The 26,003-nt window shown below is 37.0% G+C and overlaps 1 protein-coding gene and 1 long non-coding RNA gene across 4 annotated transcripts in view; both read right to left on the minus strand.

Annotated features, from left to right (window-relative positions):
• Nucleotides 1–1,024: 1,024 nt before the first annotated feature.
• LOC134793640 (calcium/calmodulin-dependent protein kinase type II alpha chain) lies at nucleotides 1,025–21,187 on the minus strand. 3 transcript variants are annotated; one of them, XM_063765274.1, is made up of 2 exons: nucleotides 21,118–21,187; nucleotides 1,025–6,011 (listed from the first exon to the last, which is right to left on the minus strand). In XM_063765274.1, the coding sequence occupies exon 2, from the start codon at nucleotides 5,926–5,928 to the stop codon at nucleotides 4,396–4,398; it is 1,533 nt and encodes a 510-aa protein (XP_063621344.1). In that variant the 5' UTR covers nucleotides 5,929–6,011; nucleotides 21,118–21,187; the 3' UTR covers nucleotides 1,025–4,395. The 3 variants fall into 3 exon arrangements, with proteins under 3 accessions (XP_063621344.1, XP_063621343.1, XP_063621345.1); XM_063765273.1 differs by lacking the exon at nucleotides 21,118–21,187 and adding an exon at nucleotides 6,871–7,006; XM_063765275.1 differs by lacking the exon at nucleotides 21,118–21,187 and adding an exon at nucleotides 6,459–6,818.
• LOC134793709 (uncharacterized) overlaps nucleotides 1,025–26,003 on the minus strand; it is a 344,598-nt gene continuing 319,619 nt past the window's right edge. Inside the window, exon 2 of the long non-coding RNA XR_010144571.1 lies at nucleotides 1,025–1,836. This is a non-coding gene — a long non-coding RNA (uncharacterized LOC134793709). The remainder of the gene's footprint in view (nucleotides 1,837–26,003) is intronic.

Raw genomic sequence — 26,003 nt, forward strand, 5'->3', positions numbered from 1 at the left:
AACTTACCATTCACTCTTAAAATTCTTACCGACCACCTTAGGTAAACAGTAAAGACTAGCACTTTCACAAATCCAAATATTGAAAATAGTTCAAAGAGCGTAAAAACTTAATTTAAGTAAATCTTATTATTTGAAGAAGTCTTAATTGAGCTTTCTTTGGGGCTAGATCGATTTGTGTAAGAGTGTTCAGTATTTATTTTTAATTATTTATTTATTTTATTATTGAAAAAGTACTTTTTCAAAATTTTAACCACTTTTACTTTGACCTTAACACGCAACAGCTCACCTTTTTTCCAAGCACGGTGACAAAAATAGAAGGGGTGTTTACAAAAATTACATAACTCACTATACTGGTTGACACCTACAGCCATCAAGAGTATTCCTGTATAAGTGTCGACCAGTGTACTCAGCGTTGTTTTTGTAAACATCTCTTGAATCGCTCTATTTATTGGCAATGGGAGGAGGCCATAGCTACAATGGGAAATTTCTCACGTTATTTAATTTTTGCCTAGCTGCAACATAATGTAATAACACTCTTTATTTCTCAAACAAAAAGCGATATCTTTCAGATAACCTTTGGGTAGCAAAAAGGTAACAAAGGTGTGTTACGTTACGATCAAACCCCGTTATCAATTTTGATATTCATAATAATTTTACTTGAAGATTAAAATAATTCACCCAAAAATTTCCATTTAATAACATACTCAGATTTGAAGTTGTCTCTATTTAAGTTACCTTTTCGAAATGTAACCTAGTTAATCCTTATGGGTATTAAGATTGTAGATGTAGATGCATTTAATTAATTAAAAAAATTAACTTGTAACTGTAGTTACAAAAGTAATTTAGTAAGTGGATATTTATTATATTTTTATTTATATTAATAATATACTTAGAACAATTTGTTTACATGAATATATACAAAATACATACCTACTCAAAAAAATAAAATAAAAATGTTAACCTGGAATTCAAAGTTCCCAGTTATGGCAGCAATAGGTAACGGTGTGACTAAAATAAAATATAGTTTAGATCAAAAGAACTTTATTTTAGAGAATGTTACATGGTAATCGGCAATGCAGAGGTTGAAGAAATTATTTTGAATACGAATATACTGACATATTTTTTTCAATACACCTACACTTGCACATATGGAAATTATTCTACAACATTTTAGCCTTCATCATAACAAAGTTCGAATATTAAAAAAAAGTGGTGCATTTAAAGTACTTAATGTAAATTTCGTTAACCACTATACCAAAAGTAATCTCCATAGTTTTGCCTAGACACGGATGGGTGTCAATATTAGTATTTTGGACAAATAAGCTTAACATACACCCTAATTATAATTTCAGTACAGGGTACACATCTTATAATGAAGAGGCATAAGTAACCAAACACGCAAAATAACACAAAACAGTAACAATAATGTAGGTTAATACAATTACTAGCTGAATGGTGAAAATTTTAACGCTATGAAGAATTGTCAATAAGCTATATGAGTTAAGTATCTATCAAAAACATAATTAAAATCTTAAACATGTTATAATTTAGTTCTGGTATTTTTATTGCACTGTACCCATTAGTTGGTGTTTCAGATAATTTGTACTTGCGAACAGCACTTAGTTCCATTCCAAGTTACGTATAGGTGACTTTATAACAAATAATTTTCAAATATGTATAGCACTTGAAATTCAAACAAGTAGTAATAAATATTTATAAGTAGGAATTATAAAAAGTACGTAGCCAATAGAAGAAATTGAAATTTCATTTAAGTAGCTCCCCTAATCGTAGAAGCAAGTGAATTAAAGAGATTAACGTGCATAAACTTGTAGACAGCTGTGTGTATAACCAAATGCATCTGATGGCATCCCTTTTGTAGGTATTATAGAAGATTGTAAGACTGGAACACTGTTTAGGGAAGACAATGCATAATATTTAAAACGTCTGATAACTTGGTAAAGAATTCTGGAAGATACATGATATATTTGTGCATCTTTTATTTTTTTATTTATAGTTACAGCATTCAGGAGACTGCCAATGCATTGTTATAGGGACTTTATAAAGATAGTTAAGTAGTTAATAATACTAAACACGTTATTGAGATATTCTGGTAACTATTTCAAATACCTTACGTATATTTATTTTTAAAATAATAGATAAAGATCGGTTAGAGATTTAAAAGTCTTATTTGGGTTCCTCCATTAATGAAGTACTTATCTCCCTTAAGTCACGAGCAACAGGTACTTGGCCTAAGCAAATTAAAATTCTATAATTTTGCTAAATTATCTCTGAAATGTCCAGATCATAATTTTTGCATTTCCATTATTCATGGTCATGAGAGCTTAGATAAATCTTGTTTTGTAGCCAACCTACAAGACAAAATAAGCAATAAACTCGTTTTTCACTCTATTTGTAATACTAAGTATAAACGTATTTTTGATATTTTGTAAACGAGGAATTATTTTATACAAATCATAAAAGTACCTATTCTAGAGTGGGATGATAATTTTACCATTCAGTTAGGCTCAGAGATTCTCAAAATTTACTAGTCTATCCAACACTGTCGTGTCTTATACAAGATTCCAAAAGAAGGCAGGTCAGGTACTTAACACTTGCTAGACCTAGATATTTAATTGTGATAGTTATTTTCCTGTGACGGATTGAAAGTACAACAAAAACAAATTCTACTAGCTAAATATGCATCTGTAGTGAGCATGGCGGTAAAGTTGCCTAACAGTATAATTTAATAACTTCTGTATATTTGCTTAACATGCCAGAAACCCAGAAAAAATATGTTTAATAATTTGCGAACTATTAAACATATAAATACAAACATTTTGATAGATGAAGGGAGGTATGTAGAAGACGACACTCTTAAACACACAATGTGCAAATCAATATCTATTTACATAATGTTACTATTAACCTATTTATAGATCAAAATTAAATTAGAAACGTTGATTAAATACTAAATATGCATAACAATAAAGACTAGAATACATCTTTAGTTTTTACAGTTATTGGCACTAAATTCATGATAATGGCACAACTATGTACTCCGGTTACGTGAACATGATGGTAACCATAAATATTTTTTTTATTTATATATGCATGCATTGCATTTTATAATTACAATTCCAACTCCTTTCAGGTTTTTACAAATTAAGTGTTGCTAACTATACTAAAATCCTAAAATATGTTACAAAATTGTAAAAAACACGGTTCAATGTTATTTATATCTAAATATATTTCTAGGAAATACTGAATTTACTGCAGACTTACAGTTAGGTTTAGATCCAATAGTTAAAGCACATTTTCTTAAGTGAAACTGTGCAAAAAACACTTTATATCTTAATACACATTAATATCACGGTTGACAAAGCTCCTCTTAATAATGGCTAAAATACCAACAACCAGACCATTCTCTTGCACAGTTTTCACTTTCAAATTATTAGCTATCGCGTGAATATAAGTAATACATATTTTAATAACCAGGTATAACAATGTACTCGTTGAACAATAATAAAATAACGCAACATAAATAAAAAGCTGAATAATACAACAACATTGAGAATAAATCTAAAATTGACGAAATTGATATAATTTCACTTAAAATATGTAAAATGTTACAAGGAATCCACTCAAACTAATAGCTAATTGAAGAAAAATCTTACGAATATTCTATAGAAACATTCACTGTAAGATGCGTAGTGCCAATAACTGTACCATCAGTTACTTAAACCTTACTAACTAGGTATTTGATAACAAATAGAACACCATTTTTAAGCACGACAAAACATTCATAGTTAAAAATGTAGAGAGACTTACTGAGAAATGTGCTAATAATTCTAAACTTCTTGAAATTCTTGTCGATCTTTTATATTCAATATAGATTCATTTTTATCAGATCTGACTTAGATTAGATCGAGAATTTTAATATTACATCGGTACGTTTGCCTCGATGTTTGTTTCGATCGAGATCAGAATGGTTGTACACTCTACTAGAACTAGTACAAAGCATTAGGTATTTAAACGGTATCACATTTTAGTCACATTGTGATGTAAAAGACTTTAATAGTATAGTGACTTTTAACGTTATAAGAACTTTTGAAATGCTTATATTGGTGTAGATAATAACATTTACCTATATGTAATTAACATAATTCCTTGAGATTACAAAGAATTTCTAATAAAATTCGTGTAATTTTATAGCAGAATTGGATATTAAGTATTTATTTATTATTTACGTCGCTGCCGTAGAACTTTTGAAGGGTCTAATTATGTATATTTAATGTTTGAACTTACGCGTGTTGCTATGACTTCACCATTACAAATACTTTTCTTCGTTAGACCAACATCCTTCGGCGTAAAAGTTGGGATCGAAAGAGAGACTAGTTAGGAGCGATGAAAATGTATCGCTGTCCACTTGTTGTGGCGTTTGTGCCAAATACGAGTTTCTTTAGTTTGTTGTGTGGATCGCCGGCCTTCGGCATCGACGCTTTGCGTCACACACACATACGCTATAACAGCTCCATCGTCACCAATAAGGTGGACTCGAGGATTAAGTATGGTTGTATTGGCCTTTACGTGCTGAGGAGTGTTATCAATAAAGAATTTATGAAATTCTACTCCTTCAACCATATTACCTAGTACATCAGGATCAAAAGCAGTCACATTAGGATCACATAATTTGGAATATGTATCGTAGTCGCCATTGTTAATAGCATCTATAAGTACCTCCGTGGCTTTGATTACTTCTGAGCGACGCTGTGACGCATTGCTATCACCTCGGGCTTTCCCGAATGAATCAGCTTTAGTAAGTCCTTCGTCATCATGCTCTTTGGAGATTACAGTGCAAGCACGATCTACACCCTTCTTATCCTTATCCAGATCATCATCTTCCAAAGTAGTACTGCTGTCAGTCGACTCCTTTACTTGTGAGCCGTCTCCTTTTTTGTTGACCATAGACTTCCCAGAGAAGTTTCGAGTAGCAAGCATAGTAGTTAGAATGGCGCCTTTTAGTTTGCGACGAGCATTGAACTTCTTCAAGCAGTCTACAGTCTCTTGCCTGTGCATCACAGATGCCACGCGTTCGCGGTGGCAGATCCATGGGTGCTTCAAAGCTTCAGATGCAGTAATCCTCTTACTGGGATTAACGGTTAACATTTGGTTTATGAGGCTCTTTGCCTCAGGCGTTACAGTATCCCATTCAGGAGATGGGTAATCATAGGCACCTGCTTTAATTTGTCCATAAAGCCGGTGCTGATCCTCGTCCCAGAAAGGTGGATAGCCGACCAATAAAATATAAAGAATCACTCCACACGCCCATATATCTACTGGTTTACCATATGGTTCTTTTTTGAGTACTTCAGGTGACAAATATCCAGGGGTTCCCGCGAACCCAAACCATGCCTGCTGGTCACCTTGCACTTCAATAGCTAAACCGAAGTCGGCTAACTTGACTGCAGCCCCTTTAGCTTTGCTAGCCAATAATAGATTCTCAGGCTTCAGATCCCTATGCACTACCCCGTTATGGTGGCAGTGATGAACGGACTCCAAAATTTGTTGTATACAGTGAGAAGCGTCAGCTTCAGAATAAAACTCACGTGCCACGATGTCTTCAAATAGTTCCCCGCCGGTGACGAGATCGAACACGAGATAATGGAAATGCTCCTCTTGAATGGAGTCATGTAGTCTTACAATATTAGGATGTTGCAGCTTACGACAAATTCGGGCCTCTCTTTCCAATTTTTGAAAATCTCTGGCTGAGAGTTTCTTAGTGTTGATTATTTTGGCAGCGAATTCATATCCCGTCGACTTTTGGACAGCTCGTCTCACAATAGAGAATGCTCCTTTTCCCAGTTCTTCTTTAAGATCATAGTTATCAGAGAAGCGCGTGCTGACACCATCGCGGTTCGGATTTGCCATGATTAACACACACGATACTCACTGTTCAAGTTTAAGTTGAAATAAAACCGTTACTTTGAGCACGAATATTTCAGATTTGGTAACTGCAACAAAAAGAAAAAAAAAATTATCATCGGGCAACCAAGTAATTTTTTACCTTTATCTTAATGCCCTCAAAACCGATTCAAATAATCTCAAAAATATTTTCAGTTTCGCTCTAATAAATATTTGAGAAGACCATAATTAACTATAAATACCTATGTATACATTTTAAGCAATCAGTTTTACAATATGCTTATTGGGAAAAATACATTTTTCATTTTCCTTAATAATCACGATAATTGTAGCTTTTGTATTAATTAAAATATCATCATGTCATTGCATTATTGCAATACGATGCATTTATGTAAATGACCAACGTCAGAATAAATAAATGTTGATGATACCGAGAGCAGATCAAAATTATCCGAATGAAAATCTTTGGCAGGCACTATTTTTGTCACTCATTCTAAATCGAAGATCTGCAAGCTCAATATAAAACGCGTAGATACCTAGACAATTGTAATCGTGGTCACAAACATAGACTTCTAATATTAACACTACGGCACCGGGATGACATTTCGTTTGCGCAAAATAATCGATACACCATTGTCTCGACACATTCACCAAAACTCGAGCATCTTTATTATAATCCACTTATGGATGAAATAATTCCCACGAGCGCCCGGCGATGCATCGTGGCTTGATAAAATTGCGGGGATAAAATTTAAAAATAACACTGTTATAAATAATGTAGTAATGTAGCGATCAAAGCGCGACATAAGATTATATTCTTAGCAATAGTAGTCCGTCTGAGTGCTACGGTTCGGTCATGATAATTTTCGATGATAAAAAATACTACAATCACTTCGCGGCGTCACGCACAAATAACGATACGTTTTTGAATTACGATGATATTATTACCTATTTATGTGCCCATTTTATACAATCTCCAACGAGATGAAGATCTAAATCGAAGGGCCAGGCCCTACACTACACTCTCCTGCTCGTTCGGGACACGAGCTTCGGGGTCAAATTCATAGACATTCTGTGTTGCCCAAGTGCCGCGCTAAAAATATGTAATTTCGTCATCACAAAAACGGCCTATTATTTTGTACAGACTTGTTAATCTTACTTTGCATTCCTAATGAGCCATGTATTAAGTGCAATCGTGTGTATTTCTCGCGTATTTCTTGTGTAAAATGTACTTTTCTCCTAACGTATTTGCGGGTGTAAACACCGACGAGTGTTGGTAAATCGATACACTAGCGCAGCGCTAAACGTGTTCCGGGAGACATCTATCGGCTTGGACGGTTAAGCGAGAATTTCGTTCAGAAATAAGCTAATTTTAAACTTAAAAGAAATGTGAAAACATGATTTTATAAAAATTATATTTATTACAGGAAAAACTGTTTTTATACTGTAGTATACTTAAAACAGTGTTTAGTTCTATTTATTTGTTAAATCTATATGGTTATATTTCGTGATATAGGTAATTCAAGATAGGTGGAGTTTGTAATACGTATACTTACATCGTACAAGGCAAAAGACAGAGACGAATGGAACAAATTGGAGGAGGCCTATACCCAATAAAGTGGGGTTCCTATCAACTTTTAGTTTTTAAATACATCAATACAAAATTAAATTATACGAACCAATTAAAATAAGTTAGTAAAAAAGTAAACATATATATTAGTTACAATAAATTAACATTATTAATTAATTAATAGTATGTACCTTAATGATAAGTTTGTAAGTAGTTGATAAGAAAATAAAGAGGCTTTTTATTATTATTATTTATTCTCTTTATTTATTTTTCGTCTTACGTTAGGTTTGTTATAATATGAATATAAAAGTAAAATATAAAAACACTTACAAAACAATAAAAAATACATATAAACACATTATAAAAAACCTAACCTAGGGTGCCGCCGGCAGCGGGGCTTGGCCCAAGCTGCCGGTGGTCAGGGCCGCAGAGTGAGGAACCGACGTACTATACGCGCCGTGTCCAATATTACCGCCTTCTGCATCTGACCCTTGATCCAACCACCCAGCGAGAGTCTCTCTAGGTGATGGTCGAGACTCTTCGCTATGAGACCGTTCGCTGACACAACTATCGGAACAATGATCGTCGAGTCAACATCCCACATGGCGGTAATCTCGTGAGCTAAGTCTAGGTACTTGCTGGACTTATTATTTATATTATTATTATTTATTTATACTTACATCGTGTTGTGGCCAAGCAAGGATACATATATCATGATTATTTATGATTCATGATATTACTAAAACCTACATGGTTAATGTGACTCATAGCTTGTACCTATATCGCTTGGTATTTAGTTTTTATTAATCAGTAGGTAATTATTCATTTTGGTTTTACATATATGTATCGATTTTTATGCTACTAAAATTCCTAAATAGATTAGGTATTTTAAATACATATAAATGCCTATTGAGATGTTCTGTGCTCTGTTATCGAGTATCTTCTTGTTCTTTGTCATATCCTTTTCCATTCTTCACCAGTGTTTTCCACTCTTCATCAGTGTTTTCCACTCTTCACCAGTGTTTTCCACGCTCCTCAGTCTACGACATGCTCTTGGAGGGTTTTTTTTATCTACCCGCGCAATATTGTCACCTGTCATAGTTATTATCTTAACAAGTTAACAGTAAATAAATGTACCTATCTATATACACCGTGATGGGCTGGTAGAACCAGCGGGCTCAGCACGGTTCCATTTTTATCGACTATCACTATGCGCGTCCCTTTCGCACTTACATACTTGTTAGAACGTGACAGGCATGGTGACAAGGGATAAAAACGCGACCGTGCTAAGACTGCTGGCAGATTTTAACCTCGCATTCCTGAGGTCATAATGAGCAAAAAAATTTTTATGAGTTGGTGTAGCTAGGCCCACTTCGCCCACGGCCTCGCGCCCGAGGGGCCTCGCGCGCGAAAGAAAAAAGGCCTCGCAGATGTGACTTCGCCCACGGCTAGATTAGTAGGTACATGCTACGCCAATGTGTGTTGGGTTTTACCAGCCAATGGTGTACAAGTTTTATAAATACAATGTTTTTGAAAATTCATCGCAAAAGGATCCATCGAAATAGGGGTTGACAGTTTGTATCGGGATCAACATTTTTTTAAGACGGTGACTTTAAGCTTTGTAATGAGGCATGTTATTAAAATACAAGAACAACAAATGTAACGTTTTTTTTTCATTCATCCCCTAAGGGGGTTAAAAAGGGTTGAAAGTTAGTATCAAGACCGATTTTTTGAGTGGAGGAACTTGAAACTTTGTAAAAAGTCATGTTACTAAAACACCAAAAAAGTAATTTCAGCGTTTTTGAAAATTCATCTCCTAATTAAATAAAGAGTTGAAAGTTTATATCGGGTTTGGGTTTGGGCGAGAAACTTCTAAATTCAACAAAAAATCTGTGTTTTTAGAGTTTTTGAAAATTCATCCCTTAATGGAGTTAAAATCATCATCTCAGCCATAAGACGTCCACTGCTGAACATAGGCCTCCCCCTTGGACCTCCATACGTGCCGGTTGGAAGCGACCCGCATCCAGCGTCTTCCGGCGACCTTAACAAGATCGTCTGTCCATCTTGTGGGTGGACGTCCTACGCTGCGCTTGCTAGTCCGTGGTCTCCACTCGAGCACTTTTCGACCCCATCGGCCATCTTCTCTGCGTGCAATGTGGCCTGCCCATTGCCACTTCAGCTTGCTAATCCGGTGGGCTATGTCGGTGACTTTAGTTCGTCTACGGATCTCCTCATTTCTGATTCGATCACGTAGAGAAACTCCGAGCATAGCCCTCTCCATAGCTCGTTGAGCGACTTTGAGTTTTGAGATGAGGCCGATAGTGAAAGACCACGTTTCGGAGCCGTAAGTCATCACTGGTAACACACATTGATTAAAGACTTTCGTCTTGAGGCACTGAGGTATGTCGGACGAAAAGACATTACGTAGTTTCCCGAACGCTGCCCAACCGAGTTGGATTCGGCGGTTGACCTCTTTCTCGAAGCTGGACCTACCTAATTGGACTACTTGTCCTAGGTAGATGTACGAGTCAACAACTTCGAGTACCGAGTTCCCAACAGAGACTGGGAGCCAGAAGCCGCCTCACAGGAAATGGACCTGGATGAGTCCTGACGGTTCCACGAGAAACGAGATAGACTTCATCATGACCGACAAGAAACGGATATTCAGTGATGTCTCTGTGATCAACAGGGTAAAGACCGGTAGTGATCACCGAATCGTAAGAGGCACACTGAATATCAATATTAAACTTGAAAGGTCCAGCCTGATGAAGTCTACGCTCCAACCTACTCGAGCCTATGTTCAAAACCCCGAAAGCTTTCAACTCGAGCTCTCTAACCGCTTTGCTTGCCTAGAGAACTTGGCTTCAGTGGACGAAATCAACGACGGGCTAGTGGAAACTGTCCACACAGTAGGGTCTAAGTTTTTTAGATCCCGCCGTAAAGATAGACCTCAGAAATTGACCGAGCAAACCTTGAACCTCATGGCTGAACGACGCTCGCTACAGTTGCAGTCTCCCGATGACGCGGAGTCATATAGGCAGCTCAATAGACGTATATCTAAGTCCCTGCGACATGATCTGCGTCTCTTTAATACTAACCGTATTAAAGAGACGATTGAGCGAAACCAAGGCTCCAAAGTGTTCGCAAAGGACAAGTCTATTGGGCAAAGCCAGCTGACAAAGCTGAAACGGGAAGATGGCAGCATAGCGTCGAGCAAAGCGGAGGTTTTAGGTGAGATCGAGAGGTTCTATGGACAGTTATACACTTCGATCGCAAAGCCCGTTGACAGCTTGGTAGGAGATCCAAGAGCCAAGCTGTCCCGACATTATACCGAAGATATCCCGGACATCAGTCTGTACGAGATTAGGATGGCCCTGAAGCAGCTTAAGAACAACAAGGCGCCGGGCAAAGACGGAATCACTTCAGAGCTTCTGAGAGCGGGTGGAACACCGGTACTTAAAGTCCTCCAGAAGCTCTTTAATTCCGTCTTGTCCGAGGGCATAACGCCTGAAACATGGAGTAGAGGCGAGGTGGTGCTGTTCTTCAAAAAAGGTGATAACAACCTATTGAAGAACTACAGACCCATCACGCTTCTGAGCCATGTCTATAAGCTGTTTTCAAGGGTCATCACGAACCGTCTCGAACACAGACTTGATGACTTCCAGCCTCCCGAACAAGCCGGTTTCCGAAAAGGCTATAGTACCATAGACCACATCCATACGCTGCGGCAAGTTATACAGAAGACCGAAGAGTATAACTTGCCATTATGCTTAGCGTTTGTGGACTATGAGAAAGCCTTCGATTCGGTGGCAACATGGGCGGTGCTTGAGTCTCTTCAGCGATGCCATATTGACTATCGGTACATCGAAGTGTTGAAGTGTTTGTATAGTAACGCCACCATGTCGGTCCGAGTACAGGAGCAGAGCACGAGGGCGATTCCATTGCGAAGAGGCGTAAGGCAGGGAGACGTTATCTCTCCGAAACTGTTTACTGCCGTAATGGAAGACGCCTTCAAGCTCCTGGAATGGGAAGGACTTGGCATCAACATCAACGGCGAATACATCACTCACCTTCGGTTTGCCGACGATATCGTAGTCATGGCAAAGTCGATGGAGGAACTCAGCATGATGCTCGATGACCTCAACCGAGTTTCACAACGGGTGGGCTTGAAAATGAACATGGACAAGACGAAACTTATGTCAAATGCCAATGTTGTGCCCATCCCAGTCTCTGGGAGTTAAAATGGGGTTGATTATTTTTTTAAACGTGATACTTTAAACTTTATACAAAAGCATTAAGTATAATAAAAATAAAATCAGCATTGGGAAAAATTCTTCATTTAACGGAGTTTAAGTATAAGTATATTAAACCCTATATCGATAACAATATTTTTAGGAGTGAGGAACTTGAAAATACGTAAAAAGCGTAAAAAGACATTGTGAAAATCTAATGTCATACGTATTGTGAAATTATTAAATCTACTGCTATCTTTGCACAATGTTAATAGATACTACATTTAACAACCAACGTGTAAAATACACGCGTACAAAGTCGCGGGCAACAGCTAGTAAACATATATTCAGGTACATTGCTATCATAAATACTTGATTAAGTATATTAATCGAATTATATTGTTTCCTGAAAGTTTTATTAATTAAGACCTTTGCATGGTGGTACCTACTAAAATATTCAAAGCGCATTTTTAATTCAATATGGCTATTAACGTCTAATTCTTGAATAAATAATGTAGAATGAAAGAAAGAGTTAAAAGTACCTCAATATGTGTAGTAATAAGTTAAAAGAGACCTAAGCGTGGTTGGCGCTTATGTTCCGAACGTTGCATTTGTGTTGAATCTTCATCGATAACGGTGTTAGCGCCTTCCGCGCTAAGGTCCCTTATTGCAGAAAACCTCACCCATATCCTGAAAAGATATCTCTTAACGCAAAATGATGATAATTTCACGACTGAAGGCATGTAATTTACAAAAAATGACGATAAAAGGAATGTACTACTTAAGTGTGAAATTATTAAAACGACCAAAACTTAATAAGAATTTTCACTTAATATTTGAGCAGCTCTTTGACAGCATCATTAATTCATTAACTTTAATAATCAACTAAAAAATATTTTATATATATCCCTCTTGTTAAAATACCTAACTTAAAGAACCGTGGGAAGCTAGACTACTCCCTTACCTATGATGTAGGTCTTTCTGCCTACTTTGTTTGACTACCCACGCGAAAATTTACAATTGTGCTCAGGCCATTTTACAGTTTTACACGCCACTTTTTTAGGTATGGGATTTTTTATGTTTCCCTTTTATCCTAGTAGGTACTTACCTAATCATAATCATCATAAGATAACGTAGGAACATAAAAAAATTAAAAAAAAAGGGAAATGTACAACTTTAAATAAAATGTCCCAGCTCAAGTATAGTTAAATCAGCTTCTTGCAGCGCGTTCTCTGCGAACTGCAAATTAGCAGTCTCTAACGGCGGGCTGAACCCCCTCGTCAACGGGCTAACTCCATGCTTAATACACAAAAATCAAAACTGGTTCGCATCTTGCGCAAGTAGAGGGGGAACAAACAAGGGCTTCCGAGCGGGCCCTTCCGAAATTCGCCGGTGCACAATGCACCCTCTGTACCATCCCCACGCGTAGAGTACTCTTATTATTACGCGACTCCTGTTCCTGTCCCCATATTGTTCACATTCAGATTATTTTTATATCGGTATACGCATGACGCGTCGTGAATTCGCAGCTCCGTTTAAAATACCGCCAGCAAGCTGAAAGTGAAAATGTATTTTATTATTATTAATTAAGTGACTGGAAATTGTGCAAATTATTCCCTCGGTATCCGATCGGGTTTGTAGCGGCATCTGTCACCTAATATTTGTAGCGAAGGGAAGTATTAAGGTTTCGAACGCTGCGGTCGTCTCAGGTTGCTTTTCTCATGAGTGGACGTGCGTGTAAAATAATAAGTTGAGAATATTACGAGGTGTTGTAGGTCGGTCCGCGAGCGTCGCGCGTCGGGTGCCGGCGAACGGACGCTCCGCGTACTGACCGGGCGTATCGATCGCCTCCCTAGCTACTCGCTCGCTACCCGTGAGATGCGTTGTGTTCGGGTGTTCAATTTGGCGGGACGCCGGTATTCACTACGAAGTACGGATTAGTTGGTAAGTTCATGAACTTTTGCTTATTGACAGAATGTGTTCAATCAACTTGTTACTTTAGTCTGTCTTGTTTTTGTTCGTACTTGGATGTTGTTTTGCAATATTGAAACGTTTTGTTTGTTTGCGACCTGTCATGTGACATTTGTGATCGTTACGGTTTAAATTTTTAAATTGCTCCTCCCAATCGCCACTTCTAAATTTGTGACACTGCAAATACATGGTGAAAATAACATGTAAATCTTGAAAGTTATGTAATTCTAATTGTCATACTTGGTGTTGCTAAGTCCTAACAAGCACATCACATATTATCTACGCCGTTTAAAAGCGCCATCATTTTGTGGCCGTGTAATAACTTTCTTATAATTTCTTCCTATTAAGTTTTTCATTACTAAATACCTTAAATTGGGGGAAAAATGGCTTCCCAATTTACCGTTCCATTTACTTGGCTCAACTTTAATTTTTGTAAGTTGTTTGCTCTTAATTTGTTTTCGTGGCAACCTTACAGGATAATATCTTTATCGGTCGATCGCTCGCCGTCCGGATTTCGTTTTACAGAAATTCAATTAGCAAATGTCGGTCATCCATCCGCTAGCAGGAAACAGGGCCTTTACTGCTACAGATTTTACCTCAACTATTTTAACGATGCGTATAATAATACCCACCCTGCTAATATGAAAAAACTACGCTATATTACAACTTACGATATATTTTTTTAGTCAAAGGTCACAGACTCACAGGTATAACTATACTCCATCCATAGATTCATTTACATGTACCTACATCAACACCACAAGGATCTACAGAACTGATCGTATTGTACACCTTTTAGCAACCAAACGATGAAACTTAATTGCTTTATTTATAGAATGTAATCTAAGGATAGACACTAATGAAAAAAGTTTTGAGAGCTTGAGCTGTTTAGCTCCAGTTTATTGCCGCGTTGTTTAGGATGATGCCTAAACAAATTAAATAGGTTTACTGGGGATATAAATATACCTACTATCTTTATACGTCGAAAGTTAAATTAGCTAATGGAGCCCCTTTAATTATATCTTTAATTGATCCAGCGTCATACAATGCAATAACTTTTTGCAATTACTTATACAGGAATATAAAATTATCGGAATAACATTGCCTGACACAAAAGGCCTTAAACAATGACACCCCAATTTTGGTGGAGTATGTTTTTTTGGTTTGAGGACCCCCATGGGAAATATTAAAATTTCGGTGGCTGTGCTCACGGCATATCTAAAACCGTGACATACAAACAAACAGAACTAGTAATGGCTAAGTTTGTAAACCTTATTAGATTTAAATTAGACTCATATAGGATCGTTTGCTTCCTCATCCTCACACGCATATAACCTTTTGTTGAACCTTTTTGTTCCACAATCATATCCTAAAAGGTTTTTAAATATCTTATTACATATAGGTACTAATTGGTATTTTATTTAACAAAATGTTTCTCTTTCCGTTTCGTATTCGCAATTTAATTATCCGTGAGAGAATAGCTTCAATACCATGTTCTGCAGTCTCGTTCGCTTAGTTAGAAGTAGTTAGAACTTAGACTACCCTTCCCAATAACAGTGGGTCGTTAGTGTCGTTACCCTCGGTCTCTCTCCCCGTCTGAATCGAGGGGTAAGTAACATGTTGACCATTGTGGGTCTGTCAAACGACTGATGGCATCGTGGTACTCTCCCAATTTAAATTTAAGGAATCAGTGTTTTAGACGAGATCTGCGTTGGCAATTTTGTGAAATAGTCCCACTGGACTGAAGCCATTTAATTTTACCATTGGGCGCGATTCGGGAAATGAATTAGAGATTCACTAGATATGAAATAGTAAAGATATGTGACGTTCCACGGCAAAAGGCTCCTTATGGCGGCTGGCGCTTACGTAATGGGCTTAATATTATTGCGGCGCCATAAGGTACCTTTTGCCGTAGAACGTCACATATCTTTACTATTTCATATTTAGTGAATCTCTAATTTATTTCCCGAATCGCGCCGATTGTCTTTGGAAGCCAACAAAACAGTAAGTACCCAATAAAATAAGTACATACCTACTTATTTTTTGCCTATTGGCTATGGCGTAACCGTGACGTGTTTAACCACGTTACGTTGCGTGGTTCACAAGAAGCACAGATGTTGCTAATGAGCTATTTTAAATTGAGTGAGAGACCCTCTGTAACCGATACAAGGCATGTTTTATAGGACTACTAAAATAAAATTGCCATATCGTAACGATTGGCCTGGGACTTTCTGGGAATTCTAGTACAGGTATTTTAGATAGCTTTGGTCATTGCTAATGTTTTTCGTAGTTTGCGACACTATATTTATTTTTACTTTTTTCTGGATGTCACGTTCATCATGGGTCAAGCGAAGGTCATTTGATGGACCTAACCAGGAAGGCCAATGATAGCAAACCAAACCATTAATTTTCACTGAACATAGGAACATGGGGGTCAAATCGGTAGCTCTTAAGGTCCTCTAGCATTGGCCTTGGTTTGGTGGACTGTATATCGAATAGCAATACATACATGACAAGTTAGCTTAGCCAAAGACTCGCCTGCCAAAATAGTAACCTTGTGTATAAAAAAAGGACTTTAGAGCCATTGTTAAGATCGTCTTCAAGCATCGCACCTGTATTGGATCATCGGTGAAAGGTGAACCACAGAAGAAGTCATACTTTAGTACCACTAAAGTACGGAACACTTCTGTCCTTAAAATAGTCGTATACTATTATCTAATCCACTCCTGTATGCGTATAACTTCTAAAAACTACGTTTTACTTGATTGTCTAATACAAAAGCAACGTAACATAAAAGGCTTTTGTTGTTTCTGAACGTAATCGTTTTGGGTAATAACACAGAATAAATAATAGTAGGTACGTAATATCAATCTATAACCGAAGAGGGGAGGGTGGGGCGCAGTGGTCGTTAATCGTGGACGTGATATTATAACTAATTACTAAATCAAGGGTTACAATCATTTATTACGAAACTTGGTTCTCTCTATGTAGGTACACGATGCAGAGTCAGACAGATGCTTTTCCGCACTAAGTATGCCAAATTGCCAATCTTCTGTTAATCATAAACGAAAAAAAGTGACCGAGGCCTCCAATGCCTAGGGTTGAAACTTGTTTTTTGACCACTTTTGACTTTTATCTAACATATCAATATTGATGGACTAATTTGAGAGGTGAGGTTGTTTTGGTTGCATTGCCTCTAAAAACGATACGTTTACCCTGAACTTTTTATGCGTAGGTTAGCATGTTTAAATACGAAACTAATATTTATTATTGCAATATTCTATAGTTCGTTTTTTTAGCATTAGAGATAAGGTAAACAATCTTGATGTGTCTTTTAATTGAAAAACACATTTTAAAAATAAGTTACGGCAAATATGTAACAATTATGAATCTAAGACGATCATTTATATTCTTCTGCTTTCAAAAGTAATAGTTACTGATTTTAAAAAAGCGTTTTTCAATTAAAAGGCATTGATAGCTAATGGAATGGACTGTATGACGAATTGAAGATATAATGCAAACACGCAGATATTAAACAAATATTATAAATAATTTATTTAAGACAGAGCACAAGATCTTAATGGTTAGGCGGTGACAGGCAGACTGCTTTGACATAATATCGAATCAAAAGATAATAGGAAAATAGTATATATTCCAAAGAGGTCGCGCGCCAGCCAGTCGCCAACAGACATGTCAAGATCGCTTACCTTCTTTCAAGTTCTTTCTAATACAAAAAAAAAACGAACTATAGAGCTAGTTATCATTTATAATAATTACAGTACCTACCTGTATTTATGATTTTACACTATAACTGAAAACTACTCGGTACAGTCAGGAGCTGATGTAAAGTGTTCAAAATAACGCTCTCATGCTTGGAAATGTGTTCAGTTTATTCTGAACCGCTTAGCAAGTTCTGGTGCTGTCTGTACCTACCCTCAGCATAGACTGGTTTACAAGAGAAGGCGTTTGTGAAATTACTAGACAGAATCAACTTGTATTTACATAGGTAAATACTAAAGTTATCCATATACGTTGCATATACCTTATATACCTGCCAGGCTGCCAGCGTACATATATAGTTGATTTAGCTGAAATTGGCTGAAATGTACTTAAAGCTATTCTCGAAAAACTGGCGAAAAAACAGATTGCGTTACGTTAGGCTTATCGCCAACGGCTATTAGTTGGAAGTCATGTGGAGATTGGGCTTTAACCCCGTAACATTAGGCGGAGTAAAGCCTACATGGAGGCGGAAATGTTTTTCTATTGGTAGCCTTTCGCCAGAGTAGATATTTTTATATAGAGTAGTCCAACTTCATACAAGGCACGTGTGAAGCCAAGCGCAAGAAAACAAGTCACGATACAAGCTACATGGGCAACGGTCTGGGATAGTAAAGGGGTGTAGTCGTCACGTCCGACACTTGAACGTTGGGGATCAAAAGGATTTCTGAACGTCCGGTGAAAGGTTACTTTACTTATCCCTATACTGTGCTTTTACAACGGGTAGTTTTCATCATTTACGCTGGAAAAACTAAGTCGTAAAACATTGAGTTCTTTCATTTCTTTTTCATTGTGATGGACATCTGTACGAATAAGTAAGCACCTAGTACAATTTATAGATAGAGTGTCGAGTCCAAGTAGAGCCACGTTCCAGTCGCTCTTTAGGGATTATTAATGAGAATGAAATTGAAATACATATTTTGCACAAGAATATAAAATGACGCGGTGTGCAAGTTAAACTTTAGCAAACCTGGAAATAATCCACTGGGTTAAAATAATGTTCAGTTTAAATGTTTTTCAGGCCATCGATTTAAAAATGACGATAGAAAAAGAAACGATAGTTTTACTCTTACATACCTACAAATATTCAATTTTCTACGACGATAGTTGAAAACGCGTTTTCACTAAAACAAGTTTTACGGTGACATATACATTAGGAGCGGCATTTAGATATTAAAATATGTTAAGGTTTTAATATTGATATGATACGACACACTCATATTCATCGTCCTGTCAAGGTCGTATCATTACAATTTAACAAATAGTAAAAATTTTGATATAGCTCGAGGTAGAATTTCTCACAAAGTATTATGAACCTTGACATCACCTGCGCTCCCTATCTAGCGCAGCGGATTAGCAAGTCCTTGATAAGGCCTTCACCTTGTGGCAGGCCTTCTACTTCGCAGCTGTTTAAAATTGCATTTATTTATTATGCACATATTTCTTTGTAGAGCCCCACGTTTGTGTTGCGTTCCAACGTGACATTGACGCTAGCAACTCGAAACTAATCGGGCGAAATTGATGAGTATGTTCTGTTCTTATTGTAATAACATGTTATGAATTTGATCTGGATTTGATATGTATATGATCTGTCAGTGTAAAAAGTGTTCTTTAAGCAGAAACGTCACTTTTGATTTGGCACTGACTGATAATTACCATAATAAATAAACAAATCCAGATGAAAATCATAACCTGCTATTACAATCAGAATAAGTCTCATAGTCCGAGTGACATAGCCGACATAGGATAAATTTTATAGGCTTCTGTGTAAAAAAGGGATTAAATAAATTCCTTTTCACCTCAGCAGCTCGAGCAAGGGTACTTTGCTTCTTAAAAACAGTGATCAAAATGCGATTTTGCTCACTGATTCATTTTGTCTCACTCAGTGAGCAAAATCGCATTTTGCTCACTGAGTATGTCTCACTCAGTGAGCAAAATGCGATTTTGCTCACTGAGTGAGACAAAATGACATTCAAGCGACCTTTATAGTCAAATGTCATTTCAACATGCGGGGTCTAATACAAGTTCGATATACTTGGGTTCTATTATCTCTGTCCCTCTAGGAATGTTCTCACTGCTTAGGGTGAAAATTTTTGTGTACTACACGAGATCAAAGTTATTTACATCTCGTGCGCTTTTGAATCCCTTACTACGCTCAAGATTCTAAATTAGATTCACTCGCTACGCTCGTGAATCTATTATAGAATCTTTCGCTTGCACGGGACTCAAAATAAGCACTCGAAGAAATATCAAACTTTGATCTCTTGTTGTACAAATAACTATTTTACCTGTGGCTGACCTAAAAAACTATATTTTAACGCAACGTTTACATTACATACCATGTTAACAATATTGCGATCGATCATTTGCCTAAAAGCTGTTTAGTGCACATATCAGCTTACTAATGCGATTAACTCTACAACCAAATGTTCTGGAATAGGATATAATCTAAATTGCATGTGGGTGGTCATCGGTATAATTTTTTTTTTGTAGATTATGAATTAGGTAGATTATGTAGCTGCAGTTAAATTAAATATGAAGCCGGATTATTATGACAATAAAGTACAATGTACAATGGCCCAGGTACCGTAACATTTTTGCTCATCATGGGCCTTATTATTATTTATGCAGAAGGGTCGTTCCACGACAATAAATATGTAATATTAATATGATATTTGAATACGATTTAATCAAATATATTCTTATAGCTTGCCTACCGCAGTCGAACTGTTGACTCATGTAAACTAGAATGACAAAAACCTTAGATCCTTAAGAACTATGTTAAACCGAAGACCACACTGTTCGCCTGAGTCAAAGGCTTGACTGCGGTCGGTAAATGAGAATACAATCAAGACTGTCGGATTACATCCGAAGGTACACGTGAGAGCTAGTCTTTGTAATTTCCACGCGGTCCATGTGATTTTGGGTACTATTTTACTCCTCGAACTGAACTAATTTATGAAATGATAATGACACATTACAATCACTTTTGGTAATGACGACTACTTTCTCCAAATATATGTAGGCTATTAAATATTTACTTATCATTTAATTTTAAAAGTCAATTCTACCAGCCTGAGTAATCAACTTATTTCCTACTCTTGTGGATAAAATGCAACTTTCTCATTAGTTTTTGAAGGATAAAGAGAGCCTTAACCATCTGCTTTGATTTAAAAAACCCACTCGGTTTTACCTTACTGTCGTGTCCACGTAGTACGTGTTTAAATAGGTACTAGTACGATGAACGCGGGTATCGCAGGCACCAAATCTTCAGTGCGGAAGTAATTGTTTTTTTCTCATTCGATTTCCACTTTGAAGGAAAACGGGCCTGATTTCGGGGCAAGAACACTACCTATTTATTCGGATTTTGCGGATTGCAAAACTATGCAGATATGCTCAGGGTTGCTGTTTTTGACTATACCTGATTGCCGGAATATAACTTTAAAATGAGTAGCACTAGTAGTAAACTCTCTAAGTGTTGCGTACATATTTATAGGCATCAAAGTGAAGGATTATTTAAAACCGTTAGATATTTTTGCCAGTTATCAAATGCTGTGTTATCAATATACCTCCCACTTTTGCGCTTAGGCATCCTCTCATTGTACAAGAAGGTTACGTTTATTTTAAGAGTAAATAAATCCATACCTCGATATCTTTGATATTTATCGGAGCCGAAGCGACGACACGAATCAAACACACGACTCACGGACTCGCATTGAGTAAAAGTATATGGTACCTCTAATCACGACATCTTTTTATCCTATTGTTCATTGTAAACTATTTACAGCGTACAGCACGCCACACACACGCCACATAATTAATTACGACTATTGTAGACCTTAACTAAAATGCCTTAAAGTCTATGCCATAATTGTCCGCGCTGTGTGGTGCACCGTACCTATTAAAAGTGTTTAACTAGAAGGCCGAGCACTCGGAGCTCCAGATACAGGCTCGGAATAAAAGATACTTTAATCACTATGTTTTCTTTGCTCAGCAAGCTTCGAGAACATTGATTAAAAGAAGAGTTTATTACGTCGGGTGTTTGCTTAAATTGTACCTGGATTAAATAAATAAAAAGTCGAATGACCGATTCTTCACCCAACCCGCATTGCTTATAGACAGACGAAATTGTTTTTAGAATTAAGTACGTTGCCTAAGGGTGATAGAGACCGTTAGGGTAGACGGTGAACGGTTGAAACAATTATGTTTGATGGCCTGTAACTATTTATTTTTGACAGTTAGAAAGGTTTAAGAATGATCGCATAGAATAGACTGAGTACTGCGTAGTTTTCAAGAAATTTGGCTTGTTTCAATCATGACGTGTTGTAATTGTCCCCGTTCTACCCTACTAAGAGTAAATCATATTCATCCGTTGATACCTACCATTTATTGATCCGTTTATTGCGTTTACCATTTATTGATATTTTTTCTACCTCGTACCTTTCAAAGCATAGGTAAATTTTATATTAATTTGATAGTAGGCATTTCTTGGTTGTTATTATCAAAATGCTATCAAAACTACTAGAAATGTTCGATTCCGAATTGCACTTGACGTGAAAGTATAAACTTATAAAGTCACGAAACGAAAAATTTATGATACCGACAAGAATGTGCAAAAATTTGCATGAAGCAAAATGTTATTAAGAGGCAAAAAATCCCTACGCCATGCTTTGAATAATAAGTATACAGCCACATGTTCAGAGAGTTTCAAATATTTAACATTGGTACTTTGCCGGGGCAACATGCGTCTTAGACAATTTTATTTGCGGTTTCAGATCCCATTTGATGTACTGATACGATATTAGCTTAATGTAGGTATATTGGAAGTAGATTTGATACACGAGCGTTTGCAAATCCAATCGCTAGTCATATTTGAATAATCGTATTATCCGAGTGGTGTGGTACAAGGACCTTTGTTTATACGAGTACGTAAGTAGGTAGGGATTATTACGTTAGGGTTTTTCGGCGTGATTGAGTTGATCGTGAGTGATTGGACTCTTTAAATACCTCTAGTTACAGATTATGTTTTTTTTCCTTAATACTGATGCCGTTATTGTTGATTTATTGAAAGTAAAAGTACTATTTAAAATGTAACTGCATCAATTTAGTACCTAATTATAATTACTAATACATGAAACCGTTACTTTCTTCTACGTTGTTATTAATCCATCGATCTTCAGCTGTCGCCTGTTCTAGGAGAAAGGACACTGATCTGAAAAGCTTTCCTCGTAACGACCGAGCTTTGAAAGTTTCGGGATTTTTTCATCCTATGTTCAACATATTTCTGCTTTCACGCTGCTGAATTTCTTTCGGTATGCTTTCGTTGTTACATTGATGTGTTTCCTATTTGCTCTTTCTTTCGTTATTTAGGCATTTGAAACGTACAGCCACGCCACGTGTCTCGTTCTAGCTCGGTATTCCGATGGCGTTCTATACATTTAAGCATTTTAAGCGATCGACTTTGCTAGGACCGGTGTTACTGTGATCTAGGTATAGGTACTAACTGTTCTTGAAGAGCATTTAAGCCCTATCACAACAAACCTGCAATCGCAATTAAGCTTTATAGTTCCCTGCAGGGACCGAATACCGGTACTTATATTTTTCATACAAACTAACCGGTATTGAATTTCGGTATCTCGGTTGTATTGTATATTTTTGCATTTAATTTAGCTAATCTGATAAATCATTCTCCTTATCTAAATACTATTCTAGTATAGCAAAAAAATATTGTGAATGCTATGTGATATTTAGATTTTTAGTTATACCGGTAACGGTCCCTGGTTCCCTGCTATCATACCGTCAATTGTGGTTGGTACACTTGGTGCAAAAGGGTGTTCTGTTCACTTGAGCGTTTGAATTGAATCGTATGCGCTCGATAAGCCATTGGCTGGAATATCTGTTCTGCCCATCCTTAAGCAAGCGATAGCCTAACGCGAACCAGTTTAAATCTGATCCCGTTTAAACAGACTTGTTACTGATCTCGGATCACAGAATACTGGTTTACCGATTCAAAGGATGTGCTGCGTTCAGTGAACGATTGAAATACAGGGGCAGCTGAATAGCACACTTACGTGGGGTCGGGTGTGTTGACGTCACTCGTCCGTGTTATCGTAATTTTCAGGCCCTCTGTTGTTTCCACTACTGTTTTTGACCCAGCACATCTGGATAGCCATCATAAACCTGAACTCCAATTAAGCACAGTTAGTATGGAACTCGAGCTCACACTTATATTGGTTTGAAACCATTGATAAGCATTCAGAACATCCCAGCCCGTATTTCAGGATTGCGTTTGTTTTTGCGAAGCTGTTTTTATTAGCTGTTTTATAACACTAAGTTAGCGTTTATCGCCGGCAGTATGTGAATGACTACTGTTGTGCTGTATGCATTTGCATATATTAGTTTCATTACCTAGTTATTTTAAATGCTGCATGTAGCGAGAGTAGTTAAGTAAGTATTCCTGGACAACACTAAAATTACTTTTTGAACATTTTGCTATTTGTAAACTATAGTAGATAAACCTGCTTACATTCGTAGTATTAGGTAAATGTAAGTATTCAGTATTGTACACCATCAATATTAGCGGATGAAACAACGGTCTAAAAGTGTCTGCCATCCTGGAATTGTTTTCCAAATAGACATATCTCTACAGTTTGCGTTCTAAAACTTCTAAACTATCTGTCACAGTCATAATTATTGTTCTACGTACAGTCACCTGCAATAATATGTTACTCTTCGAAGGCCGCAAAAATATGTGACACGCTCTTATGGCTCTACGAATAAGATCGTGTCAGATATTTTTGCGGCCTTCGTTGTGTAACATATTATTGCAGGTGACTGTATCTATTTATATATTTTTGTTAAGCTATAAGAAAATGTAGATACATTTGACGCGTAGTCTGATCCGTTACTTTTGATCGTGACTGTACAAGATACAATTCATAATAATCTAAATGTAAAATAGTAGCTATTAGAGAATATTAAATACAACCGAAATTAAGATGCCAGCCTATGTAAAACTTCTACTCGCTCTAATTTCTTTCTGTTACAATTAACAATTTCTAGCAATGAAAACTAGTAAGTACCTGATATGTTATTCGAATGTTCATGCAAATTTTAAAATACATTATGATAAATAACATGGAATACTACTTTCCACAACTAGGTACAGGTATAGCTAGCTACGTTGACTTTATTATGTTTGTGCATGAACTTGCTCTTAAGGTATGCGAAGAATTTCCATTCTACCTACGTAAACGATTTTTACCTTTCCCTGGGGAATTCCCTTCTCGGGTTTCTGGGGAAAAATCCTTAATTGGATCAATGAAATCGTAGACCGTTATCGAAATTAGGGTCTTGAAAATGCACAAAACATTTGCGAATTTACGCCCCGGTTCGCTTTTGTGGGAAATAGGGTGACATAATGCGGATATGGCGACTAAGCCAATATAAATGCTAATTCTAGATTAGACGAGAGCCGTGACGCGAGAAAGGTAACGAACGACTATCGTATTATAAGCGGTAACTGAAGTGGCGTATCTACCTACCGTTCGTTTGTATAAAAAACTTCGATTCCGAGCATCCAGGCAGCCAGGCAGGTCGCCGACAAGCCTTCAGACCGCGTGGCCTTGGTCTGTCCCGGACCGTGTAGACGGCTGTTACCAACAAAATTTGACCAAAACTGACCAAGGTCAGACGGTTAGAAGGCTTGTCGGCGACCGTGTAGCAAGGGCTTTACTCTAAAGTTAATGTATTATTTCCTATTTCCCCTTGTGTAATAATAAGTATTAGTCGCTAACCTGAAGTCGTATAAAAGAGGCGTGTGGCTAGGATTAGACATTGCTCATAATTTAATCACTTGACCTTTGGCCTATTGATTTTAGACGGTACTAATATCGTATGTGTTCACTTGCCTTAATTAGGTGTTTGGGAAGTTTTCTAATTAACGACTTGCTTGTTTCGCTAATTTTGTATAGGTTAGGTTAACCTACCATCCAAAAGAAAACGTAAATTTAATAACAAAAAATTGTTCTCATTATCGTAGTTATACTTTATAATATTTATTACTGTTAGTAGGATAACTTCGACCCTAAACTCGTAACCACTTTACGAACTGCCTAAGTTAATTGATAGAGCTATAACATGGTGATGGATACCATTCCACATTAACAGGAGATGAGAGTAGACGTGCGGGTATCAACCAGTCTAATGGTAATGATATTGGTCTTCTCCGCTCCGCTAGATTACAACCAATGATATTGCTTTATACCAGTCTCCACTCAGCTTCGCCTCAGTGGAAAGGCAGCCTTATATTGCAAAAAATTCATCGCTTGTTCTAGGTTTGTATTTGTTTGGCTTTAATTAGGTAACCTAGACTAGATTTTGCAAAAGTTAACTCAATATCTGTGAGCTACGAGCTGGTCAACACCGGACACCGCGGTGGGTCGGGTTACACGCAACAGTGGGACTGATAAAATTGCAGTCACACTGACTACATTCAGAGTGTAGAAATAAATAGACTACAGATTATTTAT

Source organism: Cydia splendana, chromosome 9 (genome assembly GCF_910591565.1).
Source record: "Cydia splendana chromosome 9, ilCydSple1.2, whole genome shotgun sequence".
NCBI lineage: Eukaryota > Metazoa > Arthropoda > Insecta > Lepidoptera > Tortricidae > Cydia > Cydia splendana.

Excerpts from the sequence above, each read along its gene's own strand:
- LOC134793640 (XM_063765274.1), bottom strand. The coding sequence starts at position 5,928 with ATGGCAAATCCGAACCGCGATGGTGTCAGCACGCGCTTCTCTGATAAC.